Source organism: Suricata suricatta, chromosome 6 (genome assembly GCF_006229205.1).
Source record: "Suricata suricatta isolate VVHF042 chromosome 6, meerkat_22Aug2017_6uvM2_HiC, whole genome shotgun sequence".
NCBI lineage: Eukaryota > Metazoa > Chordata > Mammalia > Carnivora > Herpestidae > Suricata > Suricata suricatta.
In genome coordinates this window covers 122,084,372-122,106,695 of record NC_043705.1, presented here as the reverse complement: position 1 = coordinate 122,106,695, position 22,324 = coordinate 122,084,372, and the positions used below count along the sequence as shown (strand labels likewise).

Here is a 22,324-nt window from a genome sequence, read left to right as displayed (position 1 = left end):
GGGAACAGAGACGGGACTGGACAGGTAGGTAGACATCTTATTATAAAAAGGGGTTGATATGCTACATAAATGGATTTATATTTGTTACATAGGGAAAAAAAAAAAGAGGACCACTAAAGAATTTTATAGGACAAAAAGACCAGTTTGATGTGGTAAAGATTACTAGTAGAGTAACTGGATTAAAAAAGGGGGGTCAGTGGTACTGGAAGTGGAAGTCAGGTAGGCAAGCTGAGCAGTGGTCCAAGAAAGAGGTAATAGGGGTCTGAGTGAAGGCAGCAATGGACGTAGGGCAGAGGGGATCAGTATGGAGCAATGAAGGTGGACACCAACAGCACTTCGCTATTGAGCTTTACTTCTTTAATAAATGCTTACAAAGTTTCTATTATGGGCCAGGAACTGATCCAGGAACTGAGGATTTAACCTACGAATAAAACCTAGGAAGCTCTTCCTAAAGCTTCCATTCTAGTGTGCACTGGTTAAGAGATAATTGGTTAAGAGGGCTGGGCTTAATCAATATAATGTCAGTAATAAGACAGGAGAGGGGAAAGCCAGCGAGAAGGTGGCCGCCATATTAGGGAGGGGGCAGGAAAGGGTACTCCCTAAGGTGGCATTTGAGCAGTTGTTGGGGCCCAGTAGGCCAAAAAACCTCCCGCATAGTTCACGTGTGGCTTCTGTTCATCCTGTCTATGATTTTCTCGTTGCTTTGCAAAGAGACATATACTTTTAGGCTCTGAATCAACTTGGGTCAATCAGTAACTCCAGCCTTCCCTTACTTTGTCTGTCAAAGATTTGCTTGTTAATGGATGAGCATCTTACCCTTGAATAACTGATGAAGAACCTTAAGAAATGTAAATCTCCTCATCGAATTCTTCAGGCTCATCTTCCGCTTGGAGCCAGACTATTATTAGGGAATCCCTCTCTTGTAATGACTTGATTGTTCTGGTTATTTACTACTGTCCTGATAAAAATGACCTTTTCCGGAGCACGTCTTTGCTTCAGGGGCCTTGAACTATGTAACCATTAAAGAAATGATGTAATCACCCATGGTATATAAGACCCTGGCTATCTTAACAAAGTGTGGCTTTACCACCATCCACGTTGTCTGTCTGGTCTGTCTGGTCTGTCTGGTCTGTCTTCTTCCCTAGAGATATTGTGCCAACACCAACCTCCTACTCGGGACCTTTCAACTGGGGTGCGTGGGCTGGTCCCCCGCAAGCAGTGACCTGAATGAAGTGAGGGGTAAGCCATGGGCGTACCGGGGGCAGAGGCAGATATGATGGGAATGGAGGCCAGAGACCTGCAAGAGGAGGAAGAGTCTAGCAGGACTTTCTAATGGATGGCCCTTTACTAAGAGATGTGGGGGTGATGCTAAGAGGCAGCCACACAGAGCAGGTCTAGATGGGCAGTGGGGGTTCTCTGAAGGAAACATCAAGAACCTTTTCTAAAATTCTAATTTCCAAGACATTGCTGGAAGATTTTCTTATCACATTAAAAGGATCAAACTTTCCTATCTAAGGACTTCGTTTTGGTAAACAGTAGAGGCAAAGCTACTTAAATGAGTCACAAATTGCTTTTTAAGTGCTATTTGAAGGTCTTTCTTAAAAGCTTTTCAGAAACGTAAAAGCAGAAGTAAACTTTGTGGGGGGAAGGCTTTATTTAATTAAAAGCATTATATTCATTCATTTAAAATACATTATTAATTTAATATTAAAAATATAATCTATCAAGTAAATTGAAAATCAGAAAAACTGCCACAATTAGGTAGTAAACTGAAACCATTCCTAAATCAAGAGTTGTGATATTAACCATTTTCAGAACTCAATCATTACTGTGTCCTAAGTCTTGTTTCTTGACTAGAAGAGCTGCTCCATCATGATACTGTTCCTTTGTAGTTTCCATACATACAATTTTAGGTGTTATTCTATACTGAACATGCAGTATTCAACTCACTTGAGCTGTGAGGCCTGAAATTTAGAGACTAGCTCTTGGCTTGTTAATTGCAATAACTTTATCTAAGGTAAGCTGATTGATCTCTGCCTGACTGAACCCAAACTCTTTAAGTACCTCTTCAGTATGTTCTCCGATGAAAGGACCCCTTTTGGAAGAAGGGAGAGCTGGGGTGTCTGACAGCCGAGGTGCAGGGCAGGGACTCACACCCTGGTCCTCATCGTAGATAAATGAGCCCCGTTCTTTGTTATGATCATGCTGGGTAACCTCTTCAAAGGTCAGAACTGGAGTCACACACGCATCTGTGCCATTGAAGATCTGACACCACTCATCTCTGGTCTTCTCTGCAAATATATCAGCAAATCTCTTCTTCATTTCTGGCCAATCATTCATGCTCATCTGATTAGGAAGCTCATCAGACTTTAGCCCAAGTCCTGAGATAAAAACACAATTCCTTAAATTATTATGCTTTGGGTAGAGTGATTATAATCAATAAAAAGAGTTTGACCTCACAATAGTGTTCCAAATAGGATTTTCTGCAAGGGTTTCTCAAATAGGTCAAGAGAAGAAATTCAAACTCAACTTGAAGTTGGAGCCAACAGCTGGAAAGGACAAAGGTGTAGTAGAACTGAAAACAGACTTCCCACTGCCAAGATTTTATTATTTACATTTCATCAAAAGTAGTCTCTCTGTAAAGGTCTAGTTTCAAGAAATTGATATTTTTTCCCTGAGTAGGTTTTCAAAAAGAAATTTCCTCAGGATGTTACTGTCATACTGAATTCAAATAACCCCACACTTCATATAGTGTACCCAACAAAGATAAAATTTAAACAACTTTACACACAACTAACCCAGTTAGTTCAGGAAGAAGCCTGAAGAAAAATGATTAAATTCAAGATTGCAATTTTATATTACATGTGTAATATAAAATTGAGTGATATTTGACTCAATACCCTCTTACAAAACTGCTGTGAACTAGGAACAAAGGATCTGTAAGGTAACCAAAGACACACACAACAAACTGCTCCTTTGGCAAAGAGGACAGAAAGGGATCCACGAGCCAGATCATGAGTGGGGCACACAGACTTTTGTGTCAGGCAGGAGGGAGACCCCGAAAGGCCCATCAACATATGGTGGAGAGAAGATGAAAGTATCCAGCTCGGACGTAACAGAAAGGATGGCTCATCAGGCCCCAGACTGGCTCTGTGCTTCCTTTATTAACTACAAGCACCTACCCCTGCAGATCCACTTGAACTCCAGTGCTGATTACATCATACCCAAAAGGCTACTTTACTAGAGTTTGGTGTAAATATCATTTTCTATTCCCATGTGGAAGAGGGTTTTTAAGTGTGTATCTCAGAGTGGAATAATAATAAAAGGATCTTCTTATGCATGTGATTTTGTATAAGTTCAGGCAAGCTAATCTCATAATGCTCACTTGTAAGATCCTTCCCTTCCCTATCACGTAGAAGCGCAATGACTAAGCTGCTCTGAAGAAGAAAATCCCTACAGAAGAAGGTAGACAAGAATACTGCAGGCTCTTCTTGGGGTTTTGGGATATGTAAGATAATAAGGAGAACTCATATAGTTCTGGATAGTTGTGAAAAGATACCTGTGGATAAACAAGTAAATTTTCCTCTGTAGCTACTTGTTCCATTCAAATACAAGGAAAAACATGGAGCCATAACTTCTGGTTTATCACTATATCTCCCAAAAAAAAAAAAAAAGGTTCCTAAGGATGTAGTTCACTTTGTTTCTTTTTTCCTAATTACCCCAAACTCTGCGGTTGAAAAAGAAATAAAATGACCAGTTAGCCAAAAAAATAGTGATGTAGATCATAGCTACTGTTAGAAACGTCTTTGCATGCTTTTCAAACCGTTTTTTAAAATCAGAATATGGGGCGCCTGCGCGGCTCAGTCAATTAAGCGGCCAACTTTGGCTCAGGCCACGATCTCATAGTTTGTGGGTTTGAGTCCGGCATCAGGCTCTGTGCTGACAGCTAAGAGCCTGGAGCCTGCTTCAGATTCTGCGTCTCCCTCTCTCTCTGCCCCTCCTCCACTCACGCTCTATTTCTGTCTCAATAATAAATAAAAACATAAATAAAAAAATAAAATAGAATCATAATACTAAATAAAATTGGACCCAATATGCTCTCTCTGTAACAGACATTACATTTGAAATTAACGGTCTCACAGATTATAGTCTGTATACTGGAAAAACACTAGAAATCAAAAGACCCCAGCTCCCTACCCCTAACTCTGACACCCCAGCTTTTCCACTGTCTTATCATCCATTCTCAGCCCACAGTTTCCCATCCTGCCCATGACTCTGATCAAGGCCACAGGACTAACTACCAATTGTTTAGGATAGACTGTTTCTTGTGCTCTTGACATTCCTGTATGGAACTCTAAAACCACTCCCCCACATGAATACAATTGTAGATTGTAGCTAGTTTTTATAGCATAATCAATTATTAAATTCCTGGTATTTTAAGTGAAACAGACTTTTAAGGACTGGCCTGTAGACTCAGACACTATTTAAACCTTGGGAAAGCATGTTTTGATTTCCAAAAAGCGATCTTATGTATACATGTAACACATGCATATACATACACACAATGACACAAAATACTTATTATAATTATTATTTTAAGTACATGCCATAAACTTTACTTTGCTGTAGCACAATATTAGGCATATATTAAACAAAAATTCATGTTGTAAGTATGCAATGATCCCACAATGGGGTAACAACATCTGTCAAAAAGAAAGGAAGATGAAGAGGTGCTGCATTATTTGACAAGAGTTGAAGTGACAGAATTTGAAGATATTAAATCAGGTTACAGAATAGATTTTTATTTTGAAGAAAGCCCTTATTTTGAAAATAAAGTTCTCTCCAAAGAATTCCATCTGAATGAGAGTGGTGGCCCATCTTCAAAATCCACAAAAATCAAATGGAATCCTGGAAGGATTTGGTGACATGTCCATGTCAACTGCAGGAGAAAGCCAGCAGAAAGAGACAGCATGTGGAGCCAGAGAGCTTCTTCACCTGGTTTACTGACCATTCGGATGCAGGTGCAGATGAGTTGGGAGAGGTCATAAAGATATTTGATCAAATCTATTAAAGTACTACTTGGTTCCCAATATCGATGACGAAGAAGAGAAAGGAGAAGGAGGGGGAGGGGGAGGAGGGCCAGGAGAAGGAGGAGAAGAAGAAGGATTGGAAGATACTGATGAATAAGGAGATGAGGATGAAGGTGATGAAGATGACAATGAGGGGGAGGAAGGAGAGGGGGAGGAAGGAGAAGATGACTAATGGAATAATAACAGATTCCAACCTTCCTATTTTAATTTTCTCCAGTCCCTGAGAGCAAGTTGCAGCCCTTGTCCCCACCCTTATCTTAGGCTCATTTGTCCTGGGTTTTTTTTTTTTTTTAATGTTTATTTATTTTTGAGAGACAGAGAGAGACAGAGCACAAGCAGGGGAGGGGCAGAGAGAGAGGAAGACACAGAATCTGAAGCAGGCTCCAGACTCTGAGGTTTCAGCACAAAGCCTGGCGCAGGGCTGAAACTCATGAACCATGAGATCATGATCCGAGTCAGAGTCAGAAGCTTAACCAACTGAGCCACCCAGTTGCCCCAGTCCTGTTTTTTTTTTTTTTTAAGTCCCTTTTCTCTCCCATTATACCATGGTTTTCACCTTATCTGGGGGGAAATACCTTGAGCAGAAAACAGTGGGAAAAGAATTTCTATCCCTTTCTCCTCCACATTCATTTTTATTCCTTCCTGTCCCAACAAAAACTTAATGGAATCAACACCACTGTGCTCTGTGGGGAAAAAAGAAAACTTTTCTGCTCCCTTAGCTCTGCTGGAAGCCGGAGGGTGCTAGGCCCTTGTGGAGCAGTGCACAGAATTGCAGCTTGTTTCCTTCTTTCTCTGAATGTTGGGCTCAGAGATTACTCCGTGTCTGTATGTGAATACGGGCAGTTAGCTTTTACCAACATGTGTCTGTCTACTTTCCCTTGTTTAAAAAAAGAAAGAAAGAAAAGCTTTAAGAAATGGAGTTAAAGAAGGTCAGCAAAGGGTGGGTTTGAGATGTTTGGGCGAGCATTTTGACAACAGGGCTTCTCCACTGGCATGTTTAATTATGATGTTGAACAGACATCTTTGCCGTTTTAGATGACATTTTAAAATAAAATTCTCTCCTAATGATGACTTGAGCCCTCCCACTTGATAGGAGAATCTTATCACCTGTAGGACCTTAACTGGAACTAACATTGTCTGTCTATTGTAATTTTGTCCCTGTTTATTTTTAAGTTTTGTTTCAGAGGAAAGGAAAAAGGATGCTCAGTTCTAAATGTTAAAAGTACACAAGTTGCTTTATTACAATAAAGCTAAATGTGCATGCACACGTGCACACGCACACACACACACACACACACACACACCAACATAAGCATTAAGGGAGTCTCAGAAGAAGAGAGACAGAAAAAGGCAGAGAAAATCCTTTGAAAAAAGAAGGTCTGAAAATTTCCCAAAGTTGATGAAAAACAAATTAGTTGCACATCCAAGAATCTTAAGGAATTCAAGCAAGATAAACTCAGAGATCCACACTTAGAACAAAAATGAGCTCAGTGAAACCAATATACAAAAATAACTATATACTCTATATTTCTATACACTAAGAATGAACAATACAAAAATGATACCATTTACAATTGCATAAAAAATAATAAAATTCTTCACTATAAGTTTAGCAAAATAAGTGCAGGTTTTTGTCCACTGAAAATTATAAAGTATCACTGAAAGAAATTATAGACTTAAATAAATGAAAAGCACATGTTCATGGATATTAAGGCTTAATATTGGTAAGATGCCCATCCCCAGCTTGATATACAGATTCAGCACAGCCCTTATAAAAATCCCAGCTGCCTTTTTTGCAGAAATTGGCAAGATGATTCTAAAATACATATGGGGGGCTAATGGGTGTCTCAGTCAGTTGGGTGTCTGACATTGTCTCAGGTCATGATCTCATGGTTCATGGGTTTGAGTTCTCCATCAGGCTCTGTGCTGACAGCTCAGACCCTGGGGCCTGCTTCAGATTCTGTGTCTTCCTCTCTCACTACCATTCCTTGACTCATGCTCTCTCTCAAAAATAATAAGTGTTAAAAACAATACATATGGAAATGGAACCTGAATAGCCAAACGATCTTGAAAAAGAACAAGAGTGGAAGAACTGGAAGACTCACGTTTCGTAATTTCAAACTTACTACAAAGCTACAATGATTAATACAATGTGGTACGGACATAAGGATAAACATGTACATCAATGGAACAGAACGGTGTCCAAAAATAAACCCTTACAATTATGGGCAACTGATTTTCAACAAGGATGCCAAAACCATTCAATGGAGAAAGAATAGTCTTTTTGACAAATAGTGCTGGGAAAACTGGATAGCCATATGAAAAAAAAAAAGTTGGACCCTTACCTCACACCATATACAAAAATTAATCATAATGTAACAGAGACCTCAATGTGGGTATTGAAACTATACAAATTTTTAAAAGAAATACTGGAGTTAGACTGTAAAACTGGGAGTTCTCTGAATAATTTCTATGCAATATTTACTAAAGGATAAGTAATAAAAATGTGCTGGAGCTTATCTTTGTTATTAGAACTCAATAGTAGCTGTCGCAATTATTTAGAACACAAACCAACAAGTTTTTTCCTTTTTTCTTTTTTTGTTTATTTATTTTTGAGAGAGAAAGAGACACAGCACAAGTGGGGGAGGGCCAGAGAGAGAGGAAGACACAGAATCTGAAGCAGGCTCCAGTCTCTGAGCTGTCAGCACAGAGCCTGCCAAGGGGTTCGAACTCACAAACCCTGAGATCATGACCGGAGACGAAGTCAGATGCTCAACTAAGGGAGCCACCCCGGCTGTCCTAACAAAATCTTTTTCAATGAGTACATTTTATCATTGTCATTTAGAATTGTCTGTGAATGATGACAACAAAAAGCTGACTGATGGGCATCTGGGTGGCTCAGTCCACTGAGCATCCAACTCTTGATTTTGGCTTAGGTCATGATCTAGGGACATGGATCGAGCCCTGTGTTGGGCTCTGTGCTGATCATGGAGCCTGCTTATGATTCTCTCTCCCTCTCTCCCTTTGCCTCTCTCCCTCTGCCCCTGTCCCCCACTCATGTGCTCCCTAAAAACCAAAACAAAAACTGACTGAAGTTCAGTCAGTTTAATTATTACATTTAAATTCTGTATAGACAATGCATAAATATCCAAGGTTTATGTCAGGTACACACTCCACCATGCTATATCCCTGCTGCCTTCCAAGGCCCTGCACCATGGAGGTAAGAGTGCTGACCCTCACATAGCCTTGTTCTGTCCTTAATTTTGAACTAATATCCTCTATTCCTAGTTTTAATTTTTTAACAGAAAGGCCTTTATGATCTACATAAACCATTTTGTTGGACAGTTTTCCAACTATACTTAAGTTAGGGAAGTTAATATTGTTGATTATAAAATGTTTTCTCATGCTAGCAAAAAAAACCCAATGATTTCAGCTATATGCAAACAACTTTGAGTAGTATATTACATCTGAGAAGCTACCAAACATAACAATGAACCCCCAAACATAAAGTTGAAAAGACAGACGCACCATGACCAGCTTGTCACATCACTTCATTGTATATTCTAAAATTATCTGTAAGGTAAACTTTAAATTCAAACATTTTACAGGAACAAATAACAAATAATGTTAGTCCAATTATTTAATTAGGGATTAGGGAAGAAGAGATCACAAATTCTCCTAACTCGTGGCCCCATACAAATAAAACAAGAATCTGCAAGAAAGGTAAACTGTGGAAGCATCAAGTGATAATAACATATCCCAACAAAATCTTATTCACCAAAGTCGCTCTGTACTCTGGTATCCCGTGGAGAACATCTAGTAAGGACTAAGAACTGGGAGAACGAGAACCTCCTTTCTCAGGATAAGACGTGGGCACACAAGGGCGACATAAATATCCAACACTATTGAGTACCAAATGTAATAAAAAATTGAACTCCCACAAATTGGATTATTTTGTTAACCTCTGAGCTATTTTATAGACTCGTGAAAGTACCTGTCAATTTAAACATAAGGGAAATGCCCCACAATATAAAGATGGCTATAATGAGGTTAATCATAACGTGGACATATAATAAAGACAATGAATTTAAAAGGCCCAAAAATACAGATTAAAGAACATCCACAAGAAAAGGGGAGGGAGTGAGGAAGGCACATGCATTTACTTACCTTTGATTAGCAGCTTGTAGAACTTGGGTTCAATTGCTCCGACAGCCATGAAACCCCCATCTGCGGTCCTGTAAGTTGTGTAGAAAGGTGCTCCACCATCTAGCATGTTCTGACCTCGGGGTCGTTCCCACAGTCCTGTTTGTTGAGAGTTCCACAGGAAAGTACTGAGGTACGCTGTTCCTTCCACCTTTGGAACAGAAACAGAATACAAGATGAATCCAGACATTTAAACTATAAAAGCATGATTGATTTCTGCTTAGATTTTAACATTTGTGTAACAATGTTTCTTAGAGCACAGGAAGACTATCTTATGGCACAACTTCTTGAACTTTCAAGAAAGTGTGTTAGAACAGGTTTATGGTATAGGGTTTCTCCATTATTCAGTTCCAAAAATACTGTTCAGAAAAGACTCTGAAGGAACTACTTTTGTTCTTCCTTTCAAATAAAACTGCCAAATGTTGATAATTTTTTAAGCCAAGTGAGGGTACACGGAAATTCATTACATATTCTCTCTATGATTATATACATTAAAAACTGTCAGGATAAAAGTTAAAAATAAAGCAAAGAGGTTCTGAAAAATCAGCCTTTGGATCTCAATACCTATAATCACATACACATAGATAACATCAAACCATCACATTTTAAAGGTAAACCACATCACAGTTAAATTTAGCTTATTTTAGTTTGACTCCAAGCCCAAGAAAACTTATTTGAATGTTTATACTTTAACAATCAGTAGAAAGTTATAAAATAAACATAACAATGTGAGCGGCAGTGTACAGGTTTTCTGAGTCCAGACAAACTAGTTTGGGAAGGCCAACATCCCACTGAGTTCTGAAACAACAGGAATGGATTCAGATCCTCAGGTGTAACTGCCACAAGGCTGGATCCATGTGGCTCCAAAGAAGACTACTTCCCTATCTCTATGGCTTTATGATTCTCATAATTCTTGAACCCCAGGGAGAAGGCCATAAAGCATCCTCATGTCAAATAGTTGGAATTGGGAGGCCCACGGAATTTTTCATAGTTACTGGCTATTTTTTTTAGAACATCCCAACTTTCCCTTTTAACTTGAAATTTCACGACACCTAATGTTACGGCTCTGACATCTGACACACCAAATAGTATGTATAGTTTGTGTACGTTGCCTAACGAGATGCTTTTTTTGAATGTGAGTTACACAGATTTTAGAGTCCCCATATTTATACATACACACACATGCATGTACACAGGGAATGAAACACCACATATAATGATACATACACACATATATACAGATACACATAAAATCTCTTTCATATACTAGATGTACTGATGTGTCAACTGAAAAAAAGATGCACTAATAGAGTTATGGGTCTATCAGTTTGGCCCGTTCAGGACACAAAGAGGCTCAAATTTAATCCGATCTTTATTTGGGACCATAGAAGAATAGAGAGCAGAGACATAACAGTTCCAATCCTCGCCTCCTCATGAGGCTAGGCAGGTGTGTGGCTTCTCTTTTCCTTCACCCACATGTGGCCTAGCTGACAGGAACGAGAGCCCTCGATACAGAAAAACTGCAGCCTCGGTTTCCCAACCTTCTACACTGTTCTCACCAACACTATGAACAGCTTATGTGCCACTGCACAGCCATCCCACCCCAGCTCAAGTGCACTTCCCCAGATCAGGGCTAAACACAGCAGAAGAGATGCCAGGTTCCACAGTGTTCTGAACTTGACAGTTTCCAAGGAGACAGCACTACAAAGAGACAAGCCCAGGACATGACAGGCAGGCTTGATTCTGCTGCTAAAAACATTTGAAAACTACTGGCCTAAAACAATAAGATATCTGCTCCCACCTACCAGCTTCTATAACTATTTGTATCACAAGGGTTCCCAGAGATGAGAAAATAGTGAATACCATGCTTTACTGACCCATTAGACCTTGAGGTATTAGCCAACACTCATACTACCCTAATGCAAGCATGAACCTTGAATCAAGTTTGATTTCCACGCATACTAACACCTTACTAATCATCATGTAATTCTGATTAGGCACAGTCTGATGAAAGCAATTATCTTTTATTTATATTTGACTCTACGTAAGAAATTACACATCATTAGTGAATTATTCAAATTATTAATACGTAAATAGTTAATCTTAAATTCTCCTCAAAACTCCCCAGGTCTCAAGTTAGTTCTTAGCTCATTCCTTTTGGACCACCGTGACCATGCCCAGAGAGGGCAGTGGTGAAAGCATGAGTTTTGAGTTTTCACACTCATGAGAGTGTCAGCTGCCTGGGGGCGGTGCTTCTGATGCCCTCCAGAACCTGCCGTCGAAGGCAGTTCACTTCAGCAAGTCTGGAAGTCTTCAAATGCCAAAAGAGAGGAAGCATATCTCCTTCAGAGAGCTATGTGGCTCAGACAGAAGACATACATAACACCCCTCCCCTGCGTGGGCACAGAGCAGGTGTAAAATAGGTGCTGCTACTGCTACTAGTGCATGCTGGGACTCGGCCAGGAGTGGGAGATAGAAAGACCAATCACCGGGGTGCCTGGGTGGCTCAATGGGTTAAGTGTCCAATTTCAGCTCAGGTGCTGATCTCACAGTTTGTGAGTTTGAGCCCCGCACTGGACTCTGCTGTTAGCACAGAGCCTGATTTGGATATTTTGTCCCCGCCGCCCAGCCCCTTCCCCACTTGTACACGTGCATGTGTGTGCCTTCTCTCTCTCTCTCTCTCAAAAATAAATATTAAAAAAAAAAAAGATCGATCACACACCACACTTCAGAGATGGACACAATGGACAATGCGGATGTAACCTGGTAAGAGTATCAGAAGGTGCAGAAATAGTACAGGGTTTAGCCTGTAAAGAAAAGAGAAGGAAGCATAAGCCAAGACCCCAAGATGAGGGCCTTGGAAATAGTTTTCCAACAGGTCACCAATGACGAATCCAATTTAGAGTGTTCAGATCGAAACTGCTGAGGGGGCACTTGGTCAGTTGAGCCTCCGATTCTGGATTTCAGTTCAGGTCATGATCAGTTCATGAGTTTAAGTCCCATGTTGGGTTCTGCACTGACAGGTGGAGCCTGCTTGGGATTCCCCCCTTTCTCTGCTTCTCTCCTGCTCACGTTCTCTCTCTCTCTCTCTCTCTCTCTCTCTCTTTCTCAATAAATAAACTTAAAATATATAAAAAAGAAACTTTTGAGGTCTCTTCTGACACCTGACCCTCTAATCTTTCTTTTTTTTCTTTTTTTTTTTTTTTTAGCACTTTCTTTACCCTTCATTTCCATGGAAACACTCCACAGTTCTCTGCTTGGCTCTCGTTATGCCCTTGCCTCTCCTCTTCTGCCCACTCTTCAAATATGGTGTTCTCTCCCCTTCCCTGGAGGACCACACAGTCTCATGCGGCTTCCAAATGACAATAAACTGTTTCTAGTCTCAAACTCTGAGTATTCATTCTGTCTCGATATCTGAAAGAAAATTCAAGTTTGAAATGACCCAAACTGAATTCCTCTTATAATAACAATAATAACAACAACAACAACAACACCAACTTCTGAGAGCGCACCTCCTCTATGCCAGGGCTTGTTTGCGCACCGAACAATGGATCAATTCATTTAGTTCTCTAACAGTGCTCTGAGGTAGGTACCATTATTGTCTCCATTTTACAAAGAAGAAGCTGAGAAAGAGGGAGGTGAGTAACTTCCCCAGGATCACAGAACCAGTCAGCGGCAGAGCTGGGGTGAGGGAGCAGGTGGCAGAACCTGTGCTGTTAACCACTCACCCCTGCTGCCTCTTCCATTGGCAGTCCTCCACCAGGTGCCAGGGATGCCGTCCACCAGGTCATCCAAGCCAGACACAAGGGGGCCACCTTGACTCCTCCCTCCCTCCTTACAGCCAAGGCTCCACCAAATCCTGCCAATTTTACATCTCAAATATCCCTTAAACCCGGACCCATTCCACCATCAACGACTTCAGCACTTGTTCTTATCTCTCAGCAGCAACACAATAACTCGCCCCCTGCCTCCAACCTCGTCTTCCTCAAATCCTTCATTCTCCCTCCGAAGTCCTGTCCAAATGCAAATATGCAGAATGCTGGATTGGGCTCTTATCAAATGGCTGTGAGAACTTGGGCAAATTTCTATGCTACGGTTTCCTCGTCCTTAAAATAAAGTATTCCAAGTGGAACTAGGAGAAATGGTAGAGGGAGAGCGCCCCGCTAACACAAGGCGCTACTCAGTGCAGGACAGTGAAAAGCCTGAGGCTTCATGCTGCTGGCATCTCCCCATACTAAATGTAACAGGGCAGTCTACACTGGCCCAGCTTTACCTTAGCACCCATAAAAACCTTCTCTGTCTGCTAAGGGAGACTTCCTTTCTGAGCCCAGTTTTTAATGAAGATTGCTTGAAAACTGTATTCTAAGCACAAGAAATGGCAGGGGCAAATCGCTGAGACCAACGCAGGAATCAGAACTTCCATGAAAAGTTTAGAAAACTGATTCTAAAAACAAGATCATCAATTGAAGGATATCCTGGATAATTTGGATTCAAACTTCAAATCTCATTCATCTCTTATCTTGTTCACAGAACTACCTGAGGCAGCCGCCTACCATACTTGGACCAATGGGTAGGCTTATCACCTCCCCCAATAACACTTACCATGCTGGCATCGATGACCTGCCCTTTGCCAGAGCGCATGCGTTCAAACAGAGCCACCAAGATGCCCAGTGTGCACATGAGGCTACCACCACCGAAGTCAGCCAGGAGGTTCAGCGGTGCATACGGGTTCTCCCCACTTCTGCCGATCTTTGACAGAACACCTGCATCATTTAAAGAAATCAGGGAACACTAACTGTAAATTTAATGTCTCTTTAAATAAATACATGAGCCTCTTAAGAGGAATAACCAATCATTCCGGTTGCTGACATGGTGAAAACCAGTACCTGATGCTTTTCCAAATCTAAACCTAGTTAGCATATTTATAAACAGGCTTTTCCCCCCAACAGGGCTCTGTGTTTTGTTCTTTTTTTCCTCCCTAAGACTTTATTCCAACTAGCACTTTCAGAATTTTATTGCTAAGTTTTTACTCACTGAGTTTTGAGAAAAAAATCGTTAGCAATTTAGGCTTAACAACAGTATAGTCCACTTCCCGTCTTATTAGAGATACAAGAAAATAATCAAACACAAGAAAAAAGAAAAGTGATTCTATTTTAAAATAGATGGGAAAAACAATTCTACCCACACTCTTATCTTCAATCTTTAAACGTGTGCTCACAGGAAATTTGAGACCTTTATTCAACAACACACAATTAATTAGAATTCTGGGATCAGGCCATGCTAGGACACGTTCTCGCAGGCAGAAATTCTAGTCAAGTGACAATATGACCCAAAAACTACAGGTATTCATAGAAGTCTAAAATGGTGACTCAGGCAACGATCCTCAATGGAGGCAGAAGGAAAGGGGAGTCCAGATCAAACTCTAGCAGCATTTTTGAATTGGAGAACAGCTGCCCCTATACCATCAAGGCTCTTACTTCCTGGCAGGGTCACGCCTGAGAGCCGTAGTGAGAAGTGTAGTAAGTAACTGTTACTAGTGAGAGTATGTCATCCCTCAGATGTGTTAAGTCAGGGGTGAAAGGGCTGAGAGTAAGTGTCCTATGACAAACCAACCCTTTCAAACAACCATGCTCTCCTTATTGATTCTGATAACTATTTAAATTTTCGCCTTTAAAAATTCTTTTTAGTGTCACTGTAAATCTTGATTGGGAACAAAATAAAAAGTGTAGAGAAATGATTTTGTCAACATACCTGACAAAGCCAAATAGTTGATGTCATGGCCTGCCACCCTGGAGAATCTTCCCGACTGGCCAAATCCAGTCAACCTGGCATAGATGAGCTTCGGATTCTCCCTCTGCAGAATCTCCGGGCCTAGCTGGAGTTTTTCCATGACGCCTCGAGAGGAAAAGGAACAACGATTCTTTAAGAGGGAGGAATTGAGGATAGGTACAATCCTGTCTCTGCGGCAAACATAAAACGGCACTCTTCCAAGTCATACTGATAAGGCTTGTGTGGGTTTGACCATGTTTCCAATATTTAAGGATGCAAAGAGTCAGGCCCACCATTTCTGGAATGTGTGACTTCTGCCCCCAGAATCCTACTTCCTTCCAGCTCTTCCTGAATTCCCTTCAGGCAGATCTGAATCCCTGCAATCCCCAGAGTGGGCCATTCCTTCCTTTGGTCGGGGTCTTAATGGTTTTCCCAAATACTCTCCTCAGTAATTTATTAGAAATGGCTTTTTCTCCTGGAAGAGTTACCCCGGAGCTGAATTTGGTCAAAATTTTTCACTTTGGAAAGTTTTTAGGGTCTTTTCATTTTCTGTGGCTACATCATCATCTGCGACCTTCTGTCTGACACTGTGCTTCTGTGTGCATAGATTCCATCATCTTCCCTATCAGCTTAGAAGCTCCTCGGGCAGGATTCACACCCGATCTGTTTCCATGGGCTTCTCAAGTGCCTAGCATGGGCATCTTCCCAAAAGGCCTAGCAAAATATCCGCGGAAAGATTTGCTACAATAGCATCTAAGAGCTCTTATAAGTACTGCATTTATTGTACAAAATCCAGATAACTAGTATTTTTAATCTCCTGGGCCTAAAAATAATAAAGGCTATATAATAAATTTACAGTCTTTATCTTCCCAAAGTTACAGTAAATTACAGAAAACTCTAGTCCCCTACCTAAATAAACACCAGCCACAATCCTCTCACGTGGCAGCTAATCCATATTCACAGCTCCACTTTCCTTCTAATTGCAAGATCTTGGAGTCAACCATGCTGAGCCTCCATCTTTAAATGGGGCGTTCTTACATTATGATGTAATCCTACGTACTAAATTATTATAATCCTCCAAGCTGGCTGTGTGTCTCACAGACATTCAGTTCACTCACCAAACCTTTACTGACTTTGTTATATGTATCAGGCAAAGCTATGGATTTGTACTAGAGCAAGATCGCCCTGGTAGCTGAGAATGAATGCAACTTGTACTAGACCCCAACATCATCTTAAAAAGGCTGTGGGGCATCTAGGTGGCTCAGTCGGCTAAGCCTCCGACTTCGGCTCAGGTCAAGATCTCATGGACATGGGTTCAAGCCCCGCATCAGGCTCTGTGCTAACGGCTCAGAGCCTGGAGCTTGCTTCTGATTCTGTTTCCTCTCTCTCTCTTTCTGCCCCTCCCCCGCTCATGCTGTGTCTCTGTCTCAAAAATAAATAAAAACATTAAAAATTTAAAAAAAAATAAAAAGGCTGTTAGGACAGTGTGACAGAAGCTACAGCAGCAAAGAAGGAAGAATGTCTGCATTCCTGATAACTGAAAGCAAATGAATTTAAGAATATTTGCAGTCATTGGGGCGCCCGGGGGGGTTCAGTCGGTTAAGCCTCCGACTTCAGCTCAGGTCATGATCTCGCAGTTCTTGGTTGGAGCCCCATGGGGAGCCCCTGTCCCTCTCAGTGCTGACAGCTCAGAGCCTGGAGCCTGCTAAATGATTCTCTCTCTCTCTCTCTCTCTCTCTCTCTCTCTCTGCTTCTCCCCAACTCAGTCTGTCTCTCTCTCTAAAATAAATAAACATAAAAAAAATTTTAACAACAAAAAGAATATTTGGAATCATGGATGGGGTACAGGATTCGGATTCAGACAGTTGGGCGCATATTGGTTCCATTTCCGAGATAGATAATATAGGAGGAGACGCTACTTTCGGAGGTAAGATAATGTGCTTGTTTTGGGATTTATGGTAGTTGCAGTGCCTGGGGGCTAGCCAGTTAAGAGATGTGCAGGGTCTGTGTATTTCAGTGGCAAAGGCCCTAAAAGACCGGGGTACAGTTACGGATTTGGCCATCACCTGTCTATAAAAGGTGAAAACAGTGGGAATGGAAAAGGTGACTCCAGGGAGCAGAATAAATTGAGCTGAAGCTGGAGCTTGGGAACACCAGGATTTACGGCAGAGAAGTTAGCCTGGGTCTGAAGTTGGCTTTAGAGGGTACGCCAACCCCCAAAACGGTAGAAAAACGACTATGTACTTACATGCAATTTTCCAGGGAGGGAATACTTGGCTTTCGTTATAGAGTCTCACAGGATTCGTGGCTCTCAAATAATTAAGAAAGACGAATCCAAATGAGTGATTAGACACAAACAGGATCCTGGGAAGGGGCTAGAAATCGGTCTGAGAACAAGGGCAACCCCAACATCTGAGATTCCAAGTACAGAGTAAGGGGTGAATGACCAACAATAGTAAACGCAGCAGAAAAATCTAGAAAGTCAGTGACCAGAAAGGGTTCGTGTTGCAACGGGGCATTGCGTGGCGGCGCAGCCTGTCATTCGGCCCGGCCCCTCCCTTTGGCGGGGATTTCCCGGGTCCGGTCCCCTACCGGGGCTCACCGTGGCGGAAGGGCTCCAGCACCACGTCCGCCTGGCGGCACAGGCGCCGCAGCAAGGCCGCCCCCTCCGGCCGCTTCAGGTCCACCGCCAGCGAGCGCTTGCCCCGGCCCAAGAAGCTCACGTCCCCTCTGGCGCGCGGAGGGTCCACACGCACCACGCGGGCCCCGAAGTCCGCCAGGACCATGCCGCAGAAGGGGCCTGGGGCCAGGCCGGCCAGCTCCAGCACCCGGATGCCCTGCAACGCCATGGGACAGGATCTCCAAGGGAAGGAGTCTCACGAACCCACACCACCCGGGAGGCCTAGCCTCCAAGCGGCCCCTCCCTCCTGCGCCTGCGCAGGCCGCTGTCCCAGTGTCAGCGGCGGGAGGATCGTGGCCTCGCCTCCTCGCCTAGTCCAATAGGCGGTTTTCCTTTCTCTTGGCTGCTTTCCCTTTGGAGGGTTGCCTGCCTCTTGACTCTGGCCGACTTTCCTTGCCTCCCTCTCTGCAGATCTTCTGTTAAAAGGTAATCTGAGGCTTGTTAAGTATTTTAAGATTTTCTTTTTTTAGCAAAATCTAATCAAGCAGCACCAAAAAGGAAGTGGTTAGGAGCATTCTATCCCCAGGCTCTGGGGAGAAGTTTGTATAGAGAAAAACAAATAAATCATTGATTAGCTCTAGATAGATTAAAGTCTACTTGGCTGTTTGTGATGGGTTTCTCAGGTTTACAGGGTTGGAATTTGGTTTGCTTAGTAGGTTGCCAGGACATTAGAACCACATCAGTCAAATAGCCTCCTTGTTTAATTAATACAGCACCTCTTTGTCCTTGTCTAGCCCATGTACCTACCGTTGTTCAGACATATGCCTCCTTACCCTCTTCTCTTGTTTTATGTTTATTTTAAAAAACCTGAAAAGAAAATAAATTGCAAAGAATGTTCCAGACGACATCCAGATTGACATGAGATTTTTTTCATATTTGCTTACAATCTATTCTTCTAAAAAACAAACAGCACAGGAATAATAGCTTAAGCTAACAGCCAGGATCGGATTCACATGAATCAGAGATATTACCCAGCATCAAGTAAGAAGCTCAAAGATACAGGGCATGGAAAAGCTCAGCCAAATCAGACATCTGGAGAGTCTTACATGACTCTTCTTCCTACATTGGACACATATCCCCTGTTAGAGGCTGAATTATGTCCTTTCAAAATTCATATATTGAAGTCCTACATCCCCCCTGCCCCCCCCCCTGCAGTACCTCAGAATGTGACTGTATTTGGAGATAGCATTTAGAGTTAATTAAGATAAAATGAAGTCATATGGGTTGGTCCTAATTGATATGGCTGGTGTCTTTACAAGAAAAGATTAGAACATAGAAAGCAAGGACTGACAGATGACCATGTGAAGACATAGCAGAGGTGACTGTCTATCTGCAAGCCAAGGAGAAAGGCCTCAGAAGAAACCAAACATGAAGATACCTTGATCTTGGACTTTAAGCCTCCAGAACTTGAGAAAATGTTTCTCTGTTGTTTAGGCTACCCAACCTGTAGTGCCTTATTATGGCAGCCTGAGCAAACTAACAAAACTATTAAGAAGATTGGGGGAGAGGGTGGCACCTGGATGGCTCAGTCAGTTAAGCATCCGACCTGAGCTCACATCATGAGCTCATAGTTCATGGGTTTGAGCCTCATGTCAGACTGTGTGCTGGCAGCTCAGAGCCTGGAGCCTGCTTCAGATTCTGTATCTCCCTCTCTCTCTGACCCTCCTCTGCTCGCGCTGCCTCTCTGTGTCTCTCAAAAATAAATAAACATTTTTTAAAAATTTAAAAAAAGACACAAGCACTCCCATGATTTTGATATATAGTTCACAGTCCATCGATGCTATAGGCGTACTACTTATATACTACCTCTGGTTTATATTATTATATTTTGCAATTTTAGTTTATATAGATGATGTTACATTGCAGTCACTTTTCTGAACTTTCTTTGTACTCTATCTTATCCTACTATCCTAACTTGTCTCCCTATTTCTACTCCTTTCTCTTAGATCAATTGAATTCTTGGCTTAAATATAACAACTCATTAGAAGGATATCAAGTAGTTTACACAATTGCCTGAGATTGCTGAATTCAGGCAATTGACCGGATCTGGGCCACTGGAGTCACATTGAAGGTCACAGCACGAAAGTCTGCTTGGGATACAAGTGTACACAGTTTCCACTCATCTCTGCCCTGCTGGGCGAGACCCAGCCTGATTCTGGGCCAAAAGAATAGAGGAACTAACTTGAAGGGCTTCTACTGACCATTGAAATCGGGCCATTAAATTCTAATAATGACTATGGTGGATTGAAACACATTAAATATATGGCAAATCATAAGTTAAAAATAATGCTTTTATAGAGACCTTATTAATTACCTTTGAAGATTTCGAGGGCACGACCTCTTTATTCTAAGAATTGGTAAATAAAAGTGAAACAAATCAAGTATCAATCTTGTTTTCCATATGAACAGTATTTCAGGATAAACAAATAGCTAGTGAAAGAATGTATTTCTTTTAAAATGTTGTAATTTTTGCACAATGACGGAAACCATCCACAAAACAAAAAGGCAATCTACTGAATGGGAGAAGATATTTGCAAATTATATATCCACCAAGGGGTTAATATCTAAAATATATTAAGAACTTATACAACTGAACATCAAAAAAACCTATAATCCAACTAAAACTGGGCAGGGGACCTAAATAGGTATTTTTCCAAAAAGACATCCAGAGGGCCAACAGACACACAAAAGGTGCTCAACATTACTAATTGTTGGGGAAATGCAAATTAAAACTTAATGGGGTATCCCCTTACACCTGTCAGAATTGCTCAAATTAAAAAGACAAGAAATAACAAGTGTCGGCAAGTATGTGGAGAAAAAAGAACCCTAGGGGTGCCTGGGTGGCTCAGTGGGTTGAGTGTCCGGCTACTGCTCAGGTCATGATCTCACAGTTCATGGGTTCGAGCCCCTCGTCAGGCTCTGTGCTGACCGCTAGCTCAGATCCTGGAGCCTGTCTTTGGATCCTGTGACTCCTTCTCTCTCTGACCCTCCCCTGCTCATGCTCTCTCTCTCTCAAAAATAAATAAAAACATTAAAAAGAAAAAAGAACCCTAGTAACAGTCAGTGGGAATGTATATTGGTGCAGCCACTGGGAAAAACAGTATGTAAGTTTCTCAGAAAGTTAAAAATAGAATTACCATATGATCCAGTAATTCTACTACTGGATATTTACCAAAAACCAAAACACTAATTTGAAAATATACATGCACTCCTATGTTTATTGAAGCTTTATTTACTATATAGCCAAGATATGAAAGCAACCCAAGTTCCCATCAATAGATGAATGGATGAAGAAGACCTGGTATATATACCATGGAATATTACTTGGTCCTAAAAAAGAATGAAATTTTGCCGTTTCTGACAACATGGATGGACCTAGAGGGTATCACACTAAGTGAAATAATTCAAATAGATAAAGATAAATAATTCATTTATATGTAGAATTTAAAAAACAAAATAAATGAACAAATAAACAAAAAAACAGGGACAAATTCAGAGAACAAACTAGTGATTGCCAGAGGGGAGGTGGTGGCAGGAGATAGAATGGGGGAAATAGGTAATGGGAATTTTATTAAGTTGGCTGCTTAGACTTTACCTACCTTTTTAGGACCTCAGTTTAATGAAGACTTGTAAAACCAGTCTACCAGATATGGTCGTGGATAAAATTGTGAACTAATCAATCTTGGCCTTTTCTCACATTCCTTATTAAATCTTTACTTTTTGCCACTGGGACTTATTTGCATGACTGAACAAAGTCCTTTCCTCCTGCCTGCAACCCAACTGAGAGTCTCTACTAAGAACAACACTAGAATATACATCAACGTAGAAAGATCTTACGTATGTGATAAAGATCCTGTCCCTTTAGAGATATTCAGATTTCATTAAAGGACCTCCAAATATCAATGTCATAAAATTGCAGAGGGTTAAAGTCAGAAAAATGGGATAACTGAAAAGTGGAATATTTTGTAGACAAATGTGTTCTGTGCCCATATCATTGATATATGGTTGTTTGCATCATCTGCATGAAAATATTTTAACTTTGTGTTAACAAACCACAGCGACTTACAATCGTATGACTATTCAACTTTATTAAGGACATTATAAAACAGCACATTTAACAAAAGTATGTTTATTTCCATACAATGCTTTTACATTTTTCATGCCTCAGTTGTATCTAAAGCTAAGTCAGTATCTTTTTCTAAGGCACTTTATTAATGGTATATGTTCATTAGACATGAAATCCCTTTGGGCAACATCCAACATTCAAATGTCTATTGGAAATACAGTTTACAAAATATTTATGTCGTTTGGAAACAATAAACCTCAACACCCATAGCCCCAGGGATGGCAGGGAACATATGCAAAATCATGAAGACACTGTCAACCAATCAAGCACATTTTGGCTAATATCCAGTCACATTAAAATAACATTGCTTGTGTTGGCCAAGAAGAGTTTTTAAATATTTATAGATCAAAAGAAAGGGTCAAAGACAGAACAGAGCTAGGAGCCCACTAAGTGAATAGGGCAGCCCTATTTCTCTTTGCTTCCAGCTGTAGGAATAGTCAATACAGTTAAACCCAC

The 22,324-nt window shown here is 41.2% G+C and overlaps 1 protein-coding gene across 1 annotated transcript; it reads right to left on the bottom strand.

The window, feature by feature from the left end:
• Window positions 1–1,630: 1,630 nt before the first annotated feature.
• Window positions 1,631–17,988, bottom strand: AMACR (alpha-methylacyl-CoA racemase). The gene is made up of 5 exons (XM_029941531.1): window positions 17,665–17,988; window positions 15,045–15,188; window positions 13,896–14,056; window positions 9,258–9,444; window positions 1,631–2,381 (listed from the first exon to the last, which is right to left on the bottom strand). Exons 1-5 carry the CDS (start codon window positions 17,909–17,911, stop codon window positions 1,972–1,974), a joined length of 1,149 nt encoding a protein of 382 aa, XP_029797391.1. The 5' UTR covers window positions 17,912–17,988; the 3' UTR covers window positions 1,631–1,971.
• Window positions 17,989–22,324: the final 4,336 nt, after the last annotated feature.

Coding starts and splice junctions, on each gene's coding strand:
- AMACR (XM_029941531.1), bottom strand. CDS start 17,911: ATGGCGTTGCAGGGCATCCGGGTGCTGGAGCTGGCCGGCCTGGCCCCA. Junction 15,189..17,664: donor GCTGGAGCCCTTCCGCCACG/GTGAGCCCCGGT, acceptor TTTCCTCTCGAG/GCGTCATGGAAAAACTCCAG. Junction 14,057..15,044: donor CAACTATTTGGCTTTGTCAG/GTATGTTGACAA, acceptor TAAATGATGCAG/GTGTTCTGTCAAAGATCGGC.